The sequence below is a fragment of the Micropterus dolomieu genome, linkage group LG11, assembly GCF_021292245.1.
Source record: "Micropterus dolomieu isolate WLL.071019.BEF.003 ecotype Adirondacks linkage group LG11, ASM2129224v1, whole genome shotgun sequence".
In the NCBI taxonomy this organism is placed as follows: Eukaryota; Metazoa; Chordata; class Actinopteri; order Centrarchiformes; family Centrarchidae; genus Micropterus; species Micropterus dolomieu.
The window spans coordinates 15,986,318-16,004,987 of NC_060160.1; the positions used below are offsets into that span (position 1 = coordinate 15,986,318).

General features: G+C 39.0%; 2 protein-coding genes across 9 annotated transcripts in view; one reads left to right on the forward strand and one right to left on the reverse strand.

Moving 5' to 3' along the window:
* bahd1 (bromo adjacent homology domain containing 1) overlaps nt 1–6,437 on the forward strand; it is a 32,291-nt gene extending 25,854 nt beyond the window's left edge. For all 8 annotated transcript variants that reach the window (XM_046062834.1, XM_046062840.1, XM_046062835.1 and 5 more), the window contains 4 exons: nt 131–290; nt 401–480; nt 2,006–2,097; nt 2,376–6,437. In XM_046062834.1, the coding sequence (XP_045918790.1) occupies nt 131–290; nt 401–480; nt 2,006–2,097; nt 2,376–2,568 (525 nt within the window). In that variant the 3' untranslated portion in view covers nt 2,569–6,437. The remainder of the gene's footprint in view (nt 1–130; nt 291–400; nt 481–2,005; nt 2,098–2,375) is intronic.
* Nucleotides 6,438–11,402: 4,965 nt separating this feature from the next.
* prlh2r (prolactin releasing hormone 2 receptor) lies at nt 11,403–14,573 on the reverse strand. The gene is made up of 3 exons (XM_046062999.1): nt 14,240–14,573; nt 13,083–13,991; nt 11,403–12,302 (listed from the first exon to the last, which is right to left on the reverse strand). Exons 1-3 carry the CDS (start codon nt 14,252–14,254, stop codon nt 11,976–11,978), a joined length of 1,251 nt encoding a protein of 416 aa, XP_045918955.1. The 5' UTR covers nt 14,255–14,573; the 3' UTR covers nt 11,403–11,975.
* Nucleotides 14,574–18,670: the final 4,097 nt, after the last annotated feature.

Sequence of the window (18,670 nt, forward strand, 5' to 3'; positions counted from 1 at the left end):
CTTAGTGACGCAGCCATGTTGGTGCCTTGTAATTAAGTATGGTGTAATTTAACTTAACTGACGATTTATCATATTAAGGCTAATTCAGAGTTTCATCCAAGTCAGTATTTCGTGCTGCCTGTGTTCTCAGGGAGAGGAGGATCTGGTGCTGAGGAAGTGTTTCGAGGGAGTCCAGAGGGACGGGGAGGTGATTCGGGTCAGAGACACTGTTCTGCTGAAATCTGGACCTAGGAAGAAGTCTCTGCCTTATGTGGCCAAGATCTCATCTCTGTGGGAAGAGCCAGAGTCAGGTAGGACACATATTGTACACCGTGTGTACTTGCTGAATTAATGCCGAAAAATAACTGGCTCAAGAACTGAAGTAAACGTGTGTGGCGGGGCTTTGTTGTTTTTTCTTCAGGAGAGCTGATGATGAGTTTGTTTTGGTACTACCGTCCAGAACACACACAAGGGGGACGCAACCCCAGTTTACATTGTGAGGTGAGAAGCCAACTCTTTTACACCACGCTCATGGAAAATACTGGTTTCCGAGTTGTCAGCAGGTGTGTCATATTTATCATAGTCGAGGACACCTGAAACATAGCTCCAGTTAACCATGTGCAAATAGTTTCTAAATCAGTGTGCAAGGTATATTAAACTTCACGTAAGCATGGCTAGAATATTTATTTATGCTTCATGCCACGTTAGTCTCTTAGGTGAAAATGAACCATCAGAAAACTGGCAGACAATGTGAATGATGAGGCTGATAATACTCTATATTTCTCTTTTTGCCTACAAATCTCAACAAAAAGACAGAAACCAACAATAAATTCATCCCACTAACTTGTGTCTGTGTGTTCAAAGCCTGGTATGGCTCATTCCTCTCTGTCATTAAACTCCATTGTTGTCCAAAAACTATTAAAAACACAACAAAGAGCCACACGGCAGGTCTGGTTGACAAGTCCCTTCATTATCATAAACATGGCCCCTGTAGTCTATTTTGAGTCAGTCCCACACAGACATGGTGCTGTTGCCTTAGTACTCTCTACTAGCTCCAAATACTTATTCATCCACAGCTGAAAGTAGTCCCCCAAAAATTTACTATTTATTCTATTTATCAATAAAAGTTCCCAGCTTCCTTAATTATTTATCTCTTTTTACAAATGGAAAGTACTGAGACTTTGTTGGTGTTGGACTTTTTATGAGATTTGTTGACAACAAGAAACCAACATTATCCTTTAAACACTGTCCCTTTTCTGTTGGTAAGTTTCCATGGTGTAAGCCCTGTCAGACAGTCCATGGTGCCACAATATAAGGAAATAATAGTCATGAAGGGGTGTTCTTCACCTTGATCTTCACAGTTTTTTTGAGGATTAGTTTTCAGCAGACCTAATGTAACACACTTATTTTTCTAGCAATTATTCTTGAGCCTCTTCCCTTTTAGTTATGCTTTTTGTTCCTATTTGTACAGTAAGAGCCTGCGTGATAATGAAAACATTTCCTTTCAAATGGAGACTGCTGAGATTTTGTGCTTAACTGACTAACTGAAAATACGTTTCAAAGAGAGGAGAGTAAATGAACAAACACACATACACGGGCAGACACACGTGTTGAGCAGCAGCTTCTGTTGCGCTAGCTTCGTGTTGTCAGTAATCTCCCAGAGGAACAAGTTGCACTTTATTAAATCTCCAGAAACAATAAACGACATGAAGTCTATCATTTGTCAGCTGCGCTAACAAACAACAAACACATCATGGCAACAGTTTGAGAACAGTAGCAGGGCTTTGGCTCAGAGGAAGAAAGCAAAACATCTTTCTCTTGTGAATCTGTCTTTACATCGTGAAGTGAAGGTGAGGCACAAGTGCTCGTGTACAATGAAGTAGACAGATGTTGTCATTTGAAGTCACTGTGTATGTGTGCAGACTGTGACGGCTTAAAAGGATCAAATGTTTGCTTTTGAGTCTTGATGGTTGATGGAGTTTTTTTGTTTGGACACTTGACTAAAACACAACTTTATTTTCTCCAGAATGAGATATTTGCGTCTCGTCACCAGGATGTGAACAGTGTGGCCTGTATTGAAGACAAATGCTATGTCCTAACATTGGCACAGTATTGCCGGTAAGAAAGGAAACCTTTTTTTTTTTTTTACATTTTGTGGTGGCTTTAGCTTATTTCCTTGAAGTATATTTCTTGGAAGGAACTTACTTCTTTTGAAATATTACATGCACCTGCTCAGAATTCTACAGTTCTCTTGTTTGAAGCCTTAAAGCCTTAAATATCCACTGGATTAACTAAAAAATGTGTGATGTTTAACATAAAAAGCAGGTAGGTTTTCTCAGTTCTCAAACAGTTTGAAGGTGATTGAGTTTGATGTCCTGTGTTTGTGCTTTTTCCAGATTTTGTGCCTTGGTAAAACGGCGTAGGGAAGGCGTATGCGACAATGCCGCCTCCCTCGTGGTGCCACCCGTTGTTGGCAATGCCATGCCCACCCACCACTGTGTGCCCGATGACGTTGACCCAGAGCTGGTGTTTTTCTGTCGACACGTCTATGACTTCCGCTACGGACGCCTCCTCAAGAACCTGCAGTAGCATCTGACGGGGCATGACACTTAATGCTATTGGACGTGAGATAATGTTACTCATCTTCCACAACTTTAGCTGCATACAGTACCTACATGCTGACTGTGTGAGAGGAAAGTTTTGGATGAAGGATTCATGAGCTAATTTTGTTTTGAAATCCCTTGTGCATTTTTTACATGCCATGCATTTATTTAGTAAGGGTAGTGGTCTGACATATTGTGTAAGAGTTAATATGGCATGGCTCTCTGATGTCATAGCAGCTGTGGGAAGAACCTGGAACGTACTCTGCTGTAGAAAACGCTACTGTAGCTCTTAGTAATGTGACATTCGAAATCTATGAAGAAAGGCTGAAGTTACATGAGAATTGCTGTCTGCCTGACAAATATCAGACACACCATGTGTCTCAATGATATACTATAGCTCAAGGAAATCTGAGGCTTATTGTGCCGCATCAGTCCTTGAGAAGACACAAGAAACAAAGAGATTTCTGAGTGGCTGAAGATTTAGTCACACTTTTCATTCGATTTCTCTGTAAGGCACTGTATACAGACGATTTACAGAAAACGTAAACATCTGTGTTCAAGATGTTTTAAGGAATAGTTAGATATTTTGGGAAATGTGCTTTTTCGTTTTCTTGCCAAAAGGTAGATGTGAAAATTGAAACACTCTTCTCTTCAGTATGTATGAAGCTGTTATCAGCAGCCTGTTTGCTTAGCTTAGCCTTAGCTTAGCCTTAGCTTAGCTTAGCTTAGCTTAGTTTAGCATAAATACTGGAAACAGTGGGATGGGGTGCTTGTTTTTTCCCTAGCCTAGCTGTTTGCTTTGGACAGAGCCAGGCTAGATGTTTCGCTATGTCCAGTCTTTATGCCTAGCTAAGTTATCTTGCTGCCGGCTCCAGCTACATATTTACTGGATGGAAATGAGAGTGGTATCGATATTTTCTTCTAAATCTTGGCAAGAAAGCATAAACAATTCTATTATATAACATTAGCATTATCATGTAATTGTGATTGACCTGTAGGTATATGGCAACATCTCTCGTAAATTTCTGAGAGAATTGTAGGTTTTATGTCATATCTGTAACTGAAATTCACCTCAGTGGTGATTTTTCACAATGTAGTACAGAACTGCACTCTACAAAGAAAGCACAGTTGAATTTATTTGATTCGCAGTGTGAAGCTGTCCAACGAGCCGAGCATTGAGGGCATTTATATTATGCCAATGCTGAGGAATATTTTACTTTCTCAAAGCTGTTTGCCACAGGTGTGATTTGACTCCGGTGTCAGCTAACTGTATATTTGCATTTATATATCTGGATGAGTGTCTGTTAATGGCAGATGGCTTCAGTTAGTCACCTATATTCTTGTTTGTTCACCGATGATATGGTGAGTAATGTATTCATTGTAGCATTTAGATCTGTGATGATGATTCATTCCTATGTTCGAGAGAAGATATGTATTTATTTCTGTACTGAGAAAATATAATTTATTTTCAAAAGATAATTTTAAAGAATAGAGTTTTAGATGAGTGGCTTTCATTCCTCATTAGAAGGGAGGTTGAAGTTGTCTCTCCTCCTTAGCTGCACTGTCTAAGATGAAAAGTGTGTGAGTCATTTGCAATAGTATTTCTGTGACTGATTGAGCTTGCTTGCCCAATACAAACCTATTAAATGTTGTGTTGAGATGTTGAAATCCTCCATGCAGATTTGAGGACACATATGGAGTATTTGGAAGGATCTCAGATACAGTTTGAAGGACACCTGCTAACATGTGATCAGAGATGCTTAACCTGCAGGACCAAAACGTACCTTGGCCTCTCCCAGCTTCCTGTCATTCTCCTGTCATCTCTCCTATGACGATAAAGCTTTGCCTCTTCACCTTTAAATGCCGAATGCTATGCTGATTTAAACTTACCTTGCCATTAGCCTGTGCCCTTGATCTTGCTGCCTTAGTGAACATTCCCAGCCTTTCATTTAGAAATGTGTACCGATATCAGCCTGGGGTAATGAAGCTTTTTAGTGTGCTGATCTTGATTCCTTGATAGATGCTTGAGATGCATCACAGGTCCACCTCATTCATGTGACCCTATGTGATCTGAAAGGCAAAACTGATCCTTGATCAACATTTTTATTTCAACAAAATGCTGCTCAAGTTTGATTCAAATTCAAAGTGACCTTCAGTATCAAACACCCAACACCCAACACCCAACATTTTGGGAAATATGCTTATTCAATTTCTTGTCTAGAGTTAAACGAGAAGAACGATACCGCTCTCATGAAGCTACAGCTAACACCCGATTAGCCTAGCTTAGCATAACGACTGCAAAGGGAAACACCTAGCCTGGTTTTGTTGGAAAAGGCAACACACTTCTGCTACCAGCACCTCTAAAACTCACTTATTAACATGTCGGGGGGGGGGAGAATCATGTACAAAAGGACAATTTGCTGATAGCTGTTTCTCCCTGTTTTAATTTGTTATGCTAAGCTAGCTGTCTGTAGGCTGTAGTTTCACGTTTAGCATACAGACATGAGTGTGGTATTTTCTCAACTCTTGACAAGAAAGCGATAAGTGTATTTCCCATAAATATTGAACTATTGCTTAAAGTTTGTACTTTTGCGCTTCTTGCGCACAGCGGCTGAAGTGAGATGGGTATCTGTCAGTTGCAATGAATTTCACTCCTTAAAGGTTTTCATGGTGGACAAAAAGTCAATCAAAATGTCCACAGAAACCCCTTCTTTATGATAGTCCACCTCTCAGCTGTCCAACTGTATGCTCATTATGTTCCAAACAATCACATTTTGCCAAAATACATCTTAAGACAGAGCTGCCTGCCTGGCAGAGCTTCACAGAGGTTGATAGTCACTATTTGAATCCCTTGTATCCAACATTTTTTAAGCTGACCACAAGCGCTGTAGTACATGAAGGAGGGAACTACAAACTACATACAGCCACCTTACAAGCACAGGGGGTGAGAATGTGATAGTCAAAAGATAGATTGTGTGTGGAGTAGCACTTGAAAATGCCCACATCCTGCCTACTTCTGCTTTGCTCCCTGTACAAAGGGTGGCGTTAATTTTGTAATTTACAAAAATAGAATTCACTATAAATTAATTCATGGATTAATATATGACTTTAAAACAAGCCTCAGATTAATATTTTCATATTGTTTATTCAGGACTAGACCCTCCCATTTCAATCTGTCTTGCTCAGTAAACCAAAGGTTATCAGTCTGTGTTTCAAAACTTTTCCACTGACTGAAACATTTCATTGAATATTGAAGTATTGTGTATGTACAGCAGTAAAGCCCACACAGCACAATACAACAAGCAGAATTGGGTAAACTACATTTGGTCTGATTTGGTTCTGCAATTTAATATCCCCCCGGGTATTCTGGATTAGAGTTAGAAACCACACACAGTACATATCATGGCCTTAGGAATCACTCAGCAAACTAATTATGTTTAATCAAGATATGTGATACTTATGTCTTAATTGGTCCTCTGTGCCTGTTCCCATTAACCCATATATATTCCAAGAGAGGAGGACGAGCAGTTACTGGTGTTTTTACCCACCTTCCAAATGCCTTTCATTTTTGTCAGATGACGCTGGTCTTATCTTGAATCACCACAAAGAAATGTTTGCACCAAAAAGAGAGGGGGGGGGGAAGGTGTTGACACATGTATTTGATTTCATCCCCAGCTGTAAAAAAAAACCTAACCTTTGGTTCTTCTGATGTGAATTTATGTTCATATTCTTTGCATGGTGTTTGGAAATATCTTGGATATATTAACCACAGCACAGATTATTTGTATGGTTTCAAATGGACCTCTGTAATATAAGAAAAATATTTAATTGTAATAAATAATATATGAGTTTGAACATGTGTTTTTGAGATTGTATGGCTTATGTCTATTTTAATTTAATATAAATACTATTTCCTGGTTGAGAGCTGTAGTAATAGTTGTTGCCCACATGGTGGCTCAGTCAGTCAATATTTTTTTTATGTGAGGTTTTGTCAAATAGTTATGTGCACAGTGATCAAAAGCCAATATTAATATTGATGTGTCAAATATTGTATGGAAGAAATTAATATTTGAGGCAGCAAGCTATACCCACATTGCAAACTTAAGGTTTGTCAAGCTGTGGTTATCATTGAATCAATTCAATCAATACATTCTCACAACATCTAACTCTCAACTCTTCATCAGTCAGCCACATGATTATTGTCTGTTTCTTTATGGAGAATTTAATTAGAATTAATTAGAAATCCTGTACTGACAGTGACTCCTTGTGTTGCCTTTGTTTTAGAAAGTTTAACAATGTCAGCAATGACAGGAAAGTCTTACTTGTTTATTTGAATTTCAGGAATATCGCTTACTTGCATTTAAATAAATGCAAAGAAAAACAACATTCTATCTATATAAATCAATGTCACTGTTTTCTTTTCATTGCCTCTAGCCTTTCCCTTTTGTCTACTTTTGTAATTCATTCATCTCTTTCTGATTAAGATCCCATTTATCTGTTGCGCTGCCTAGATCATGACAGGAAAAAACAAGAGTGTTAGCATCTTGAAAGCAGACATGAGGAGACATAAATCATCTAACTTCAATAATCAGGTCTCTGATGAATATGTATGAGGCTTCTGCCATTCCTCAGCACTACTCTTGTAATCACATTATGAGGTTTTAAATAGCAGGAGCAGGTAAATCATTTGCATCTGTAACAGCGAGCATGTGTGGGATAAGAGTCTGACAGTTCAGTTGCTTATTTACAGTAGTGTGTCTGTGTGTCTGTATGCTCAATGATTGTGCAGTATGAGTGTGTGTTATTTTTGACTTTGGTACCATATCTCTACTGAATGTCCTGGTCCTGTTTTCTGCAGTGACATCTGGTACAGGATTTACTTTTTATTCAATGATTCTGGACCAGGGCCGCTTGCAACCCAGGGGGTATTTCTGCAGTTGTGTGTGTGCATTGTGGAGTAGCTCAGCTCATTTAAAAGACTAAAAACTACACTTTGAGCTACAATATGCTCGCAAGTAGATAGTACACACCTTTTTCTACAACAACCTGAGTCAGTTAGATTGAACATCGAACACCACATGTTGGTGGAATTGGCTCTATATAAATAAAATTGTCTTTGACAGTGCATGAAACAGTTAGCAAGCAAGCAGAGCAGATTCAATATTTTAAGAAAGTACTTAAGTTAAAAGTAATAGCCTAAACAGTTGAAATTGTTAGCTAAAAATAATTTAAAAACAGCTGAAATAGTTTGCTAAAGGTTTGGATAAACTGTGGAAATTGTTTGCTAAAAGTATGAATGGAATAATTAAATAAACATAATGGATAAACAGTTGAAATTTGATGGATAAACTGTTGAAATTTAATGGATGGAAGAATTGAAATTGTTAGCAAGAAGAACTGGATAAACAGTTGAAATTGTTTGCAAAAAGAACTCTAGAAACAGTTGAAATTGTTAGTGAAAAGTAATGGATAAACAATTGAACTTTGATGGATAAAGTGTTGAAATTTAATGGACACAGTTCAAACTATTACCAAAAAAATTATGGATAAAGTGTTCAAATTTAATGGATGAAGATTTTATCTCAAAGTAATTAGCAGTTTAAATAAGCTTTAAGTAATAGATAAACAGCTGAAATAGTAATGAAAGGTTGATCAATGCTTCTAGTGATAGTAGAACAATAGGTAATCAATTGTATGCCAAAAATATAAACTGAGATCACAATTGGAACAAGATGGTGAAGGGTACATGAGCTAATCTGATAGAGCTATGGGGGTCGGTCACACAAAAAAGATTAGAAACCAATGTTTTGACCAGGCAGTTGTGACCAATTAAATCAATAACCATTTACTGTTATTTCAGCATACAATTTTTTATTTAAGTAGGAAAACTGCATCCTCTACAAAAAAAGTAAGTAATGTAATTGTTCCGTATAGCGCCTTTCTAGTCTTTTCAACCACTCAAACCCCTTTTTACACTACATCACAGTCACACTGATCTGAAGTGCTTGAACAGAAACTAATATTCATACACTGGTGGAACAGCCACCAGGGGCAATTCAGGGTTCAGTATCTTGCCCAAAGACACTTCAACATGAAGCCTGGAAGAGCCAGGCATTAAACTGCCAACCTTCCAATTAACGGGCAACCAGCTCAACCTCCTGAGCCACAGCCACCCGGATTTTGTCACATCTCAGAACTGTCTGAACAGTTGAAGAAATGGCTCAAATGGGATTAATTTTATGCCATTTTGTGCTAGCCACATAAATTGTGCTGAGAGCAGGTTTATTTCAGTAGATGTCCTGAGGTGTTTAAATTATACACCTGCAAGGCTTTCGTAGGACTGACTCATTGCAATTTGCACCACTCTCCTGCTGCATTTTCTTACATTTTCTTTCCTATGGCTGTTCACACAGTTGATGCAGTTTATTGAATCACAGGCAAGGTGGCTTTACCTTAAGGACATTTTCAGATTATTGTGGCAACTGCTGTTTTTTCTGCACAAAAATGTATGTTGGGACAATCAAAAATGTCCCAACACGTTCTGCTTGTTATGTTGTAAGAAATATAAGTATTTTTTTCTGTCTTACATAACAGCCAGAACTGAATGCTTTAATCTGAACACAGATATTTCTTTTTCCTGCTGCTCTTTTAGTCTGCGCAAAATCCTCTCCACATGGAGACAGAGAAAAGCTGTTACTTATCTGACATTCAAGATTTTCATGCTGCATTAAAACTCTCACTAATTATTTAGATTTTTTCATAAACTGTATGCCTAGAGTGCACCCTCCAGGTAAAGATGTGACTCCATGGTAGGTGTCTTAAGAGCCTTGTTAGAGGCTTGTTAGAGAAAAAAATAATACTATAATAGCAAGTGAAAGGCTGTAAATTGCTTTCTTCATCTCAAAATGCCCTGCAAGATTATTCCAGAATTGTCTCATTTGACGCTTGCTGTTTTTTTGAATAATCATACAATATAGTAGACATCATAAGAAGTGATTTGTATTTTTTTTTCTGCTGACATTGTTTCATTGGTTTCATGATGCCACTGAGTTTTTCTACTGAACAGTAAACACATGCATAGAGAGGTACCAATCCAACAGCCTGAGGTTAAAAGTTCACCATTATCTCTCATGAATTTGTACACATCACACAATCAAACATGAGGATAGCAGGATACATAAATAGAAGTGTGATTTGGGTACAATCAGAATCACATTTAGAATCAGAAGAAACATATTAAATAGAAAATATAAATAAAAATAAAGCAAGCACTGCAACTCAAAAAGCATACATATAAAATTGAAAATGAGATAGAATATATGTACATATAAAAAAGAAAATAAGTTAATATATTGCAAGTGCATGCTCCCATTAAGGTGTCAACAGCTGCACTTCCCTCACATCTTCTGTGAACTCATATATTCAGACTGCAGCTCATCGCCACTTCTACTGCCTGCATTTGACAATCAATCATCTCCCACCCATCAGCTGCTAAAACGTGTACTTTTTGTCTGTAAATTGGTCTAAAAAGGAGTTCTGGGTGTCTTAAATCTAAGCAGCCCTTTCCTGTCAGATCAAGAAAATGAGCTGTAGCCTAAAATTTGAAGTATTAGATGCCTTTTGCTTTTAGAAAAAAAATCTTATTTAATACCTGGAGCACCAGTGTCTTATCGTCATGATTATAAAAAAGACGGTTTCAAAATAAGACTTCTTTTCAATGATTGTTAGCTATCTTTAGAATTAACTGTTAAATAATATCAATTCAGGTAATGAGCAACCTTGGTGTCATAACTCCATGTGGGTTTGCTCAATGTGTGGGATAATTATTTATATAGCATTAACATCCATAGAATATAAGCCATGTGGAGCTGCATTCATGCTCATGAAAGAGGAACATACAGAAGAATGACATACTCACGTTAATTACAACTTTTTATAACTTGATAACTCTCCAATGGCTGGGGGTCATGGCAACTTCAGGACTAACAAACGAGGTGACAGGTCAGAAAATGCTGAGAAACCCTGCAATGGTGTATTACTCACCAGACTGCTAATTTTCACCACTTGTTTTCAGGTACATGTGAGTCATCTTTCAGTGGAGCTGCTCTGAGCTGTTGGTCGTCAAAACCACAATCAGTAATACTAGTGATAAAACCCAGCAGCAACATTATATGTAAAAATGTGCATATAGTGGGTCAGCAAAATTTGAAAAATGCACCTATGTATGCACCTATTTTTAAACGTAGTATAAAGTATTTGTATGTTGCAACTTCTGCCTATTTCACTGTGTGACGTTCAACTTAACTGTCATTATTTGCATTTAGTTGGCACAAAGGTCTAAAGCTTTGTGCCAACTCTTTATTTGTATATATGTTCACTCACTCTACTGTTTTACATGTACTATGGAACAGCATGGACGATGCTTTTTCATCTCTCTCCAAAAGTTGACATTTAAACACAGATTTTGAATACTGCGCTGTGTTTGTCAAATGTCACATCTGCAGCAGACAGTGGGAAAAGTGTTGAGTGGCTCAAGGCCAAACTGAATAACAGAAATACATTATTCATCACAGGAACTCTTCATGTTCCTTTTTTATCCCTAAAACCACATTCAATGAATGGGAAGGGGAAGATGATTTAAATAAACCTGTTTATTGAGAGACATTTAACAATATAGATCAAATGTTGCACATGTAATACACATATACAGTTATTTAAATGAGCATGTTGTATATACATGAACATGCCATAACGTTGATGTACAGTATTAGAAATGCACAAGAATATGAATATGCACAATTAGATGAAGAAATATAAAATTGATTGTGCATAATTGCAAAGACAAGAGCAAAATTCTTGTCTAAAGTATATGCTAAAGCTCACAATGGCATATATTTCAGTGCTAAATAGACTTTCAATATACAAGCATCCATACATTTGTTAAGAATATAAATCAATACACTGGCGACCTGTCCAGGGTGTACCCCGCCTTTCACCCGATGTCAGCTGGGATTGGCTGTACACAGGATAAGCGGTTGACGATGGATGGATGGATGGATAAATCAATACACACATAAAATATTTTAATCAAAGCAGGCTAATATTTTTACACCTGTATGAATTCAGTCAAAGAGACAGATTTGTATTTTTGTATGTGACCATGACCGTATGTACACACTGTGCCTGTTGTATGAAAGCCTTGAAACCCCTTTTCAATTTCAGTGTGGTTTAAATGAACTTACATTTCACTTAATTTGTCTGTCAGTATGAAGTCTGACAAGATTCATATTAAATTTGGAGTGAAGAAGATACCTTGTCATTTCTGAAGCAAGAGACTTTTATCCAACTGAGCTGAAGAAAACATTTGTGTGCCTATTCAACTGAAACATTAATTTAAGCGTAGTTGTCTTGTGGACCAATGTTATTTACAACAGCACACGGTAAATCTGCCGTAATGGTGGAGGTGTGAAGGCGCGGCAATCTGTGTGACATGGTCAGGATGCTTGAACCTTGACCCCTATCCTTTCCTTTTCCTCTCCTCCGGGCCAGGAAGTGGTGACACAGGTAGGACAGGAACTTGTTGTGCAATGAGGCGTAAATAAAAGGGTTGTAGCAGGTGGAAGTCATGGCGAACAGGTGACTCGACACCTGGATGATGTTCACGTAATTCTTCCCCATAATGGAGAAGTCTGTGTCCAGGTCACGGATCAGATTCACCACCTATAAAGGTAAACTATGTTATCCAAAGCATTCATCCAATTAAAAAGTTATGTGATAAGTAATTGTTAATCTTTTAGGAAATTTAAAGGAATAGTTACGGATCACTTTGCAAATTTCAAAATTTTTAATAAGCTTCTAACAAGTAACATGCTGTGCTAGATTTAGTATAGTCATTTTAGTCTGAAGATGATTTGCTTTCTTGCAGAGAGTAAGATGAGAATATTGACGCTAACCTCATATCTGTACTTTGATCATAAACCTACAGTCAGCAGCAGTTAGCTTAGCTTTGCACAAACACTGGAAACTGGAAACAGCTAGCCTGGCTCCATCCACTAGTAAAATATCCCCCTAACAGCACCTCTAAAGCTCATTATTATATACATTATATCTTGTTTGTTTCATTAGTACAAAAATTAAAGTGTAGAAATGAAACTGGTTTTACAGGGCCCAAAGTTGGTTTGATTACAAGACTCCTTAAAGTCACTGTAGCAGGCAAGAAATTGTCCGGCACATACCCCCGTAAATCTGCAATTTATAGGTTTTTTAATGAATTCAACAAAAGAGATTAAAAAAACTAGATGAAACCTGTTCACTTGTGAGCTTTAGATGTGCTGGTAGGTGGATTTTTTTCGCTAACCAGCTGCTGACTGCAGTGTAACTCTCAGCAAGAAAGGAATTAAGTGTGTTTCTCAAAATGTCCAAATATTAAGAACTTTTAATAATTTATTCATGTTTATTCATCTATCAAATCATCAGTCACTCTTCCCCATTCATCTGTACCTGCAAGGGGAGCCATGAGAAGGCGAAACACAGGACAGACACCAGCAGCAGGTAGAAGGTCTTCCTCCTCCGTCTGCCCCATGCAGCCCTTGCAGATCTCAACTCTGGACATGCCATCAGTCCCGACGTCGTCCTCTGCTTCAGCTGATAGGATATAGCACAGTAGGAAATGGAGACAGCAGCCAGTGGGACAAAGTAGGAGAAGAAGAGAATGAAACAGGAGTAGATGAGACGGCCTCGCTCTTGGCCGTCCCAGAACTCCTCACACACGGCCATCTGCAGCCCTGCAGCCCGCAGGTCCAGGTAGACTGTGTGTACTGCTGTAGGAGTGGATAAAGCCATAGCGGACAGCCAGATCAGGGTCACCAGACCCCAGCAGAAATGGCCCCCTGCTCTTTTACGGACGGGATAAGCCACAACCACATAACGATCCACTGCGATGGCCATGAGGGACAGGACGGCTGCGTAGACAGCTGCAGACTGCATGAAAGTGACAAAATGACACATGTTGGTACCAAATACCCATCCACGCTGGTCAAAAGCATAGGATGCAGTCAAAGGGACACAGAAGATGCACATGACCAGGTCGACGAGTGCCAGGTTGCTGATGAGGAAGTTTGTGGTGTTGTGTCTTTTCTTGTTGTGCCAGATGAGAAAGATCAGGAGGAGGTTGCCGGAGCAGGCGACCAGGACCACGGCCGAGTAGAGAGGGATGAAGACGAGCTTCAGGTCAGACAGGAGGTCCAGGCCAGAAAAGGAAGGGGCTGAGAACGGAGCGGTCAAGAAGAGGGGGTGAGAGGAGTTGTAGCAGGGGGAAGAGAAGGTGTATGAAGAGTCAGACATGGATGGAGAGGAAGAATTCACCCTGGATTGGTTCAATGGCTTCTCCCAGTCCATAGCAGCAGAAGCCTGAATATGAATAACAATTAATTATGAGATCATTCCAAATAGCCTGCTGCATGTTTTACATGTAGAATCATATTTATCTCATTTAACACCATATTTTCAACATTTTGATTAATCAAAAGGGATAACAGTAGAGAGAGATTGAAGATGTGAGTCACATCAGACAGACTAATAAGTAACCATCTTCAAAACTCCCAGTCATTCAGTGTCATTAAAAAGCTTGCAAGACCCACTCAGCTATACATACGTACTTTCATCTGTCTCATCTTCACATCTCCTCCTCTTCACGATACACTTATCACCTTTTATTTCTCTCTGCCTCTCATCTGCTCAATCATCCAGCCGATCCATATGAGCTTCTTTTTGTCTCTTCTCTCTTTTAGCTCTTGCCATATACAGCAGAGACAACATCTTGAGAGTCCGATTCTCAAAGATTGTCATCACGGACATCTGCCGAAACATCTGTACATGTAATCTACACTGACGTCAAGGATCCAGTGATCACTGAGCAATAAGAAATACTCATCGCCTGGCGCAATACAATGCATACTGAATGGCAATCATTTTGGGGGAATTTTTGGCATCATCACTGGCTGCAGAGAATTCTTGTTTTGTCAGTTTCATTCATAAAAAAACAATAAATCACACTCAGTACAAAATGAACCCTGTCAGATTAGCCAAATTCCAAGTTCCTCTATAAATGTAAATTTGCTGGCCTACTGTAGAGTGTGAATAAGTGCTTTTTAATGACCTACTCAAGCTGAGCCACACCCACTGAACACAGCATTTATCATAATAATTACTGTATTTCTCTTACTAAATTACCTGAATTTTCCAAGAAAGATTGTTTAAATCGTATCCCATACAGAGTATCAGAAAAAAGGAATAGTTCCTCATCCTGAATCAGCTCAATGCCTCATTGACCTGAACTGTGTTATTCTCAGTGATCAATTTGCACATCATTAACACACAGCTGTTTTCTCTTTTATAAATCTCAAGCAGTTTTTCTCAAGCCCATAATACACAACAAATAATGAAATGCAAATTTGACAGCTATCAGAGGGCGTGAGTTTAACAAAAAAGGAGAAATAAAAAGAAAGTATACCTCCGAGAGACGTCAGTCAGACATTGTTTTAAATGACTTGGAAAGTCCAGCACATGTTTGTGTCCTCTGTCTTTAAGGGGTCCCACTGTCCCAGCTTTACCTCCTCACTGCAGACCGCTCTGCTTCAGAATAGAGAGGTGTGCTCTTTCTCTATCTTTCTCTCTTTCTCTCTCTCACACACACACAAACACACACAGCATACAGTGCATGCTCATGTGAGTGAGTCACCTCCAGTTAATGTAAAAACTAAAAAAATAAAAGGATGGCTTTTCTGTCATGTCAGTCTCACTCAATATCACTCCACCCCCCCCCCCCCCCCCCCCCCCCCCCCCCCCAATTAACAATCATCATAATCTCTTATGATAGTCCTCTTGGGAACTACAGGACCGCTCTGGTAATAAATAGTACATTTATAATGACCTTTCCCTATTTTATGGAAAATTATGGGTTTATCTGCCACATAATTTTCCTTTTGGGACTTTTAATGCGTCTTTGGTTTCATATAGTCAATTTTAGTGATCCATTTTAATATATTAATTCTCCTATATTTCCAACTGTGAAGTTCTTCACAATGAGGCCACTTTCTAGACAAACACACCCAGAAACCAACATGAGGGAACAGATCAGAACTTGAGAAATTAAGAGGTAATCCATGCTCTTTCCCCAGCAGCACACATCTACAATATTCATAAAACAAAAATCCTAATTTAAAAATTATGATTCTTGGTGCCAGATAAATAAAAATTAAATAATAAAAACAGTGAGAGATAATTCATCAAGTGAGTCTCTGCAAAAATCCAGGACAAAATTCATTAGCATAGGGCTACTTAAGGGGAACAGAGGGCTGATTGTGAAGATGGCCATGATGATGGAGGACATGGAATATATTTATCTATTATTTATCATTAATTTTAAACAAATTTGGAATCTCAATTAGAAACACTGGACTGTGAGTTCCTCAAAGAAGGCAGGTCATGGGCTGTTCTTTACTCTCTCTGGCGGCGTGCAGTACCACCTAAGGGTCTTATGGTGGACAACGTAGTAGTGTCCACACCATGTGCTTAGTATCCTCTAACACAGTTGTGGAGCATGGGACAGCCACAGTGGATCTCTTAACCTTCCTTTGCACTGTGTCATCTGAGGGCGCCACATGCACTGTGGCGCAGAAAGCAACCTCAGTGTGCCCACTTCACAAACACAAGTGGGCCGTCACATGGCCACTTAATGGTGCCTTTGGAGACCATCCATCCATCCATCCATCCACCATCAACCGCTTATCCTGCGTACATGGTCGCAGGGGGCTGGAGCCAATCCCAGCTGACATCGGGCGAAAGGCAGGGTACAACCAGGACAGGTTGCCAGTCCATCACAGGGCCCTTTGGAGACCATTTTTGTTTATATTTTTGAGGGCACTGGATGCTGAGCGAGAGCAGTCCTTCCTTTAACTCCCCAAAGCCTCAGTGTTCATAGCAAGATGTATTTTTTAAAGATTTGGGCTTGTGTAAAAGTTGTCAACAAATACACAATATACAGTTCCCAGATATCCTAGCTTTACTAGGGACATTGCTGTGGCATAAGCCAATCCAACTTCTGAAGAGAAAGCCGACTTTCTGGTGTAAACATTGAAGTCAACTGTGTATCCACTGCTACTGTCTGCCAACACAATGAGCTTGAAGCCCCATCTGGTTGGTTTTCTGTTCATGTACTCCGGGTATCTTTTCTGGGCATTGCTTGCAACCATCCGCTCCTCTTTGCTGATGTTTTGTGCTGGGTGAAAACAGTTCTTGGTCTTGGTCCTCATTTTCTGTGTCCTAGTTGGGATCACTAATGTGAAAGTGGCAGCAAATCCCACCGAGAAGTATTCTGTCTTCTGTACCTTTTGGTCCTTTAGAGATGTTTTTCCTTGCCTGTTTATCTGTGTTATTACAAAAGGTTTTGACTGTTTCAATTCGCTTCAGTGAAAAACAGCTTGAACAGGTTGAGTGGCCTGCTGGGCTGGGATTTTGTTCATGTACAGGGGACCTTGCTGAGAGGAATTTCTTTGGCGGTGGAGGAGTACCATCATCAGTCTCTGAAAACTGAACAATATTTATGAAACAATTGTATTATAATTCAAAGTAAAATAGGGGGGGGGGGGGGGGGTTATTAACACCTTCCAGAGATGAAAATTACACTTTAACTGAGGATGGGTGCCAATCAAATTTAAATTTCCTTCCATATGGGGCTTCACACTATTATCTTGTCATCCCAATCCAACCTTGTACCCCAAAGCATGGCTCTGTGAGACCTGGAGAGTCGGCAGGTTACTAACTTTACTCTCTGAAAAAATAGCTAAAGCTAGCATCCTCCAGAATACGTGAAATGAAGTCCACTTCATTATGTCAGGCAGAATTTGTTCTCCACTTGAATGAAAAATTAGACAACAAAAACTGTTTTACTTGTGTGCATTCAACTGATTTCACACATTCAGTCATCTGGGTGCTAGAAGATAGACAGCAGGCTAATTAAGGGGTTCCCAAAGGACCCCAAATGAAACTGATTCACATTAGAGAATGAATGATTAGATACATTGAGCTAAAACGTATAGTCTAATTTAACAGTCTTGCAATAAATCTTAGCTTTGTGAAGGTTATAATGTTCAGTTTTTGCTGAAAACTCGATTTTGGTTTAACTTTGTGCTCATTTTAGAGAATGTAGATTGGGGTGCAGTTGACCAGTATTGCATCATTCCAAGCAGTATTTCTAATATTTTATCCACTTAATTCACATCAATGAAGGTAGACTAGAGTTTGGCGTACATAACAAAATGACAACTGAGTGCACATAAAGTACACAGCAAGGGAGAGTAAACTCAAGGTCAAACTTAATGTTTTTTATTACCAGTTTTCAAACTTTTGAGGAGTTTAGTTAATATGAAATTGAACTTTTCCTCCTTTATTGCAGTCCCTCAAGTGATCCCTCTTAGTGAGCCTCCATGGGCTGACTGAGGAACTACAATGACTTGGGAGAGACGGATTTTAAGGAAAATGATCAAAGTTGATGCAGCAGAGGCTGCCTTTCAGCCCCTATGGGCCAAGCTTCAAAAAGGTTGTATACTATATTTCCCATAACGCAACTCAGTTGTGTTTCTGCCTGATAAAAGCCCGCTTCTTCAACTCTTCAACCCCCCATTGATAACTGTTAAAAATTTTAGTCTTCAAGCTCAAGCAGAGATACCAGGTCGACATCACTTTTCTCAGACTTAAAGATCCCTTTAAAGAATGTTTTACTCAATAATTGTGGGTTAAACTACATCAGGACATAAATTATTATCCCAAGCAGAATATGTTTATGTCTTTAAACCTGTGGTATAATGAATCTGGTTTACAGTTTACAGTGTGGTTCTCCCTGTGACTAGTAAATTAACTTCAACATGTAAAATTGGTAAAATGGGATCTACTACACTTTGAGTCAATAAAATGTGGTTCTTTGCTGCCATCTAAACATACTGCAGTCAGAAAGGTAGACCACTAACCGCTAAGGCTAAGAGACTCTTAAATTCATCCTCAGCACTGCACCATAGTTTTTTTTTTGTGTA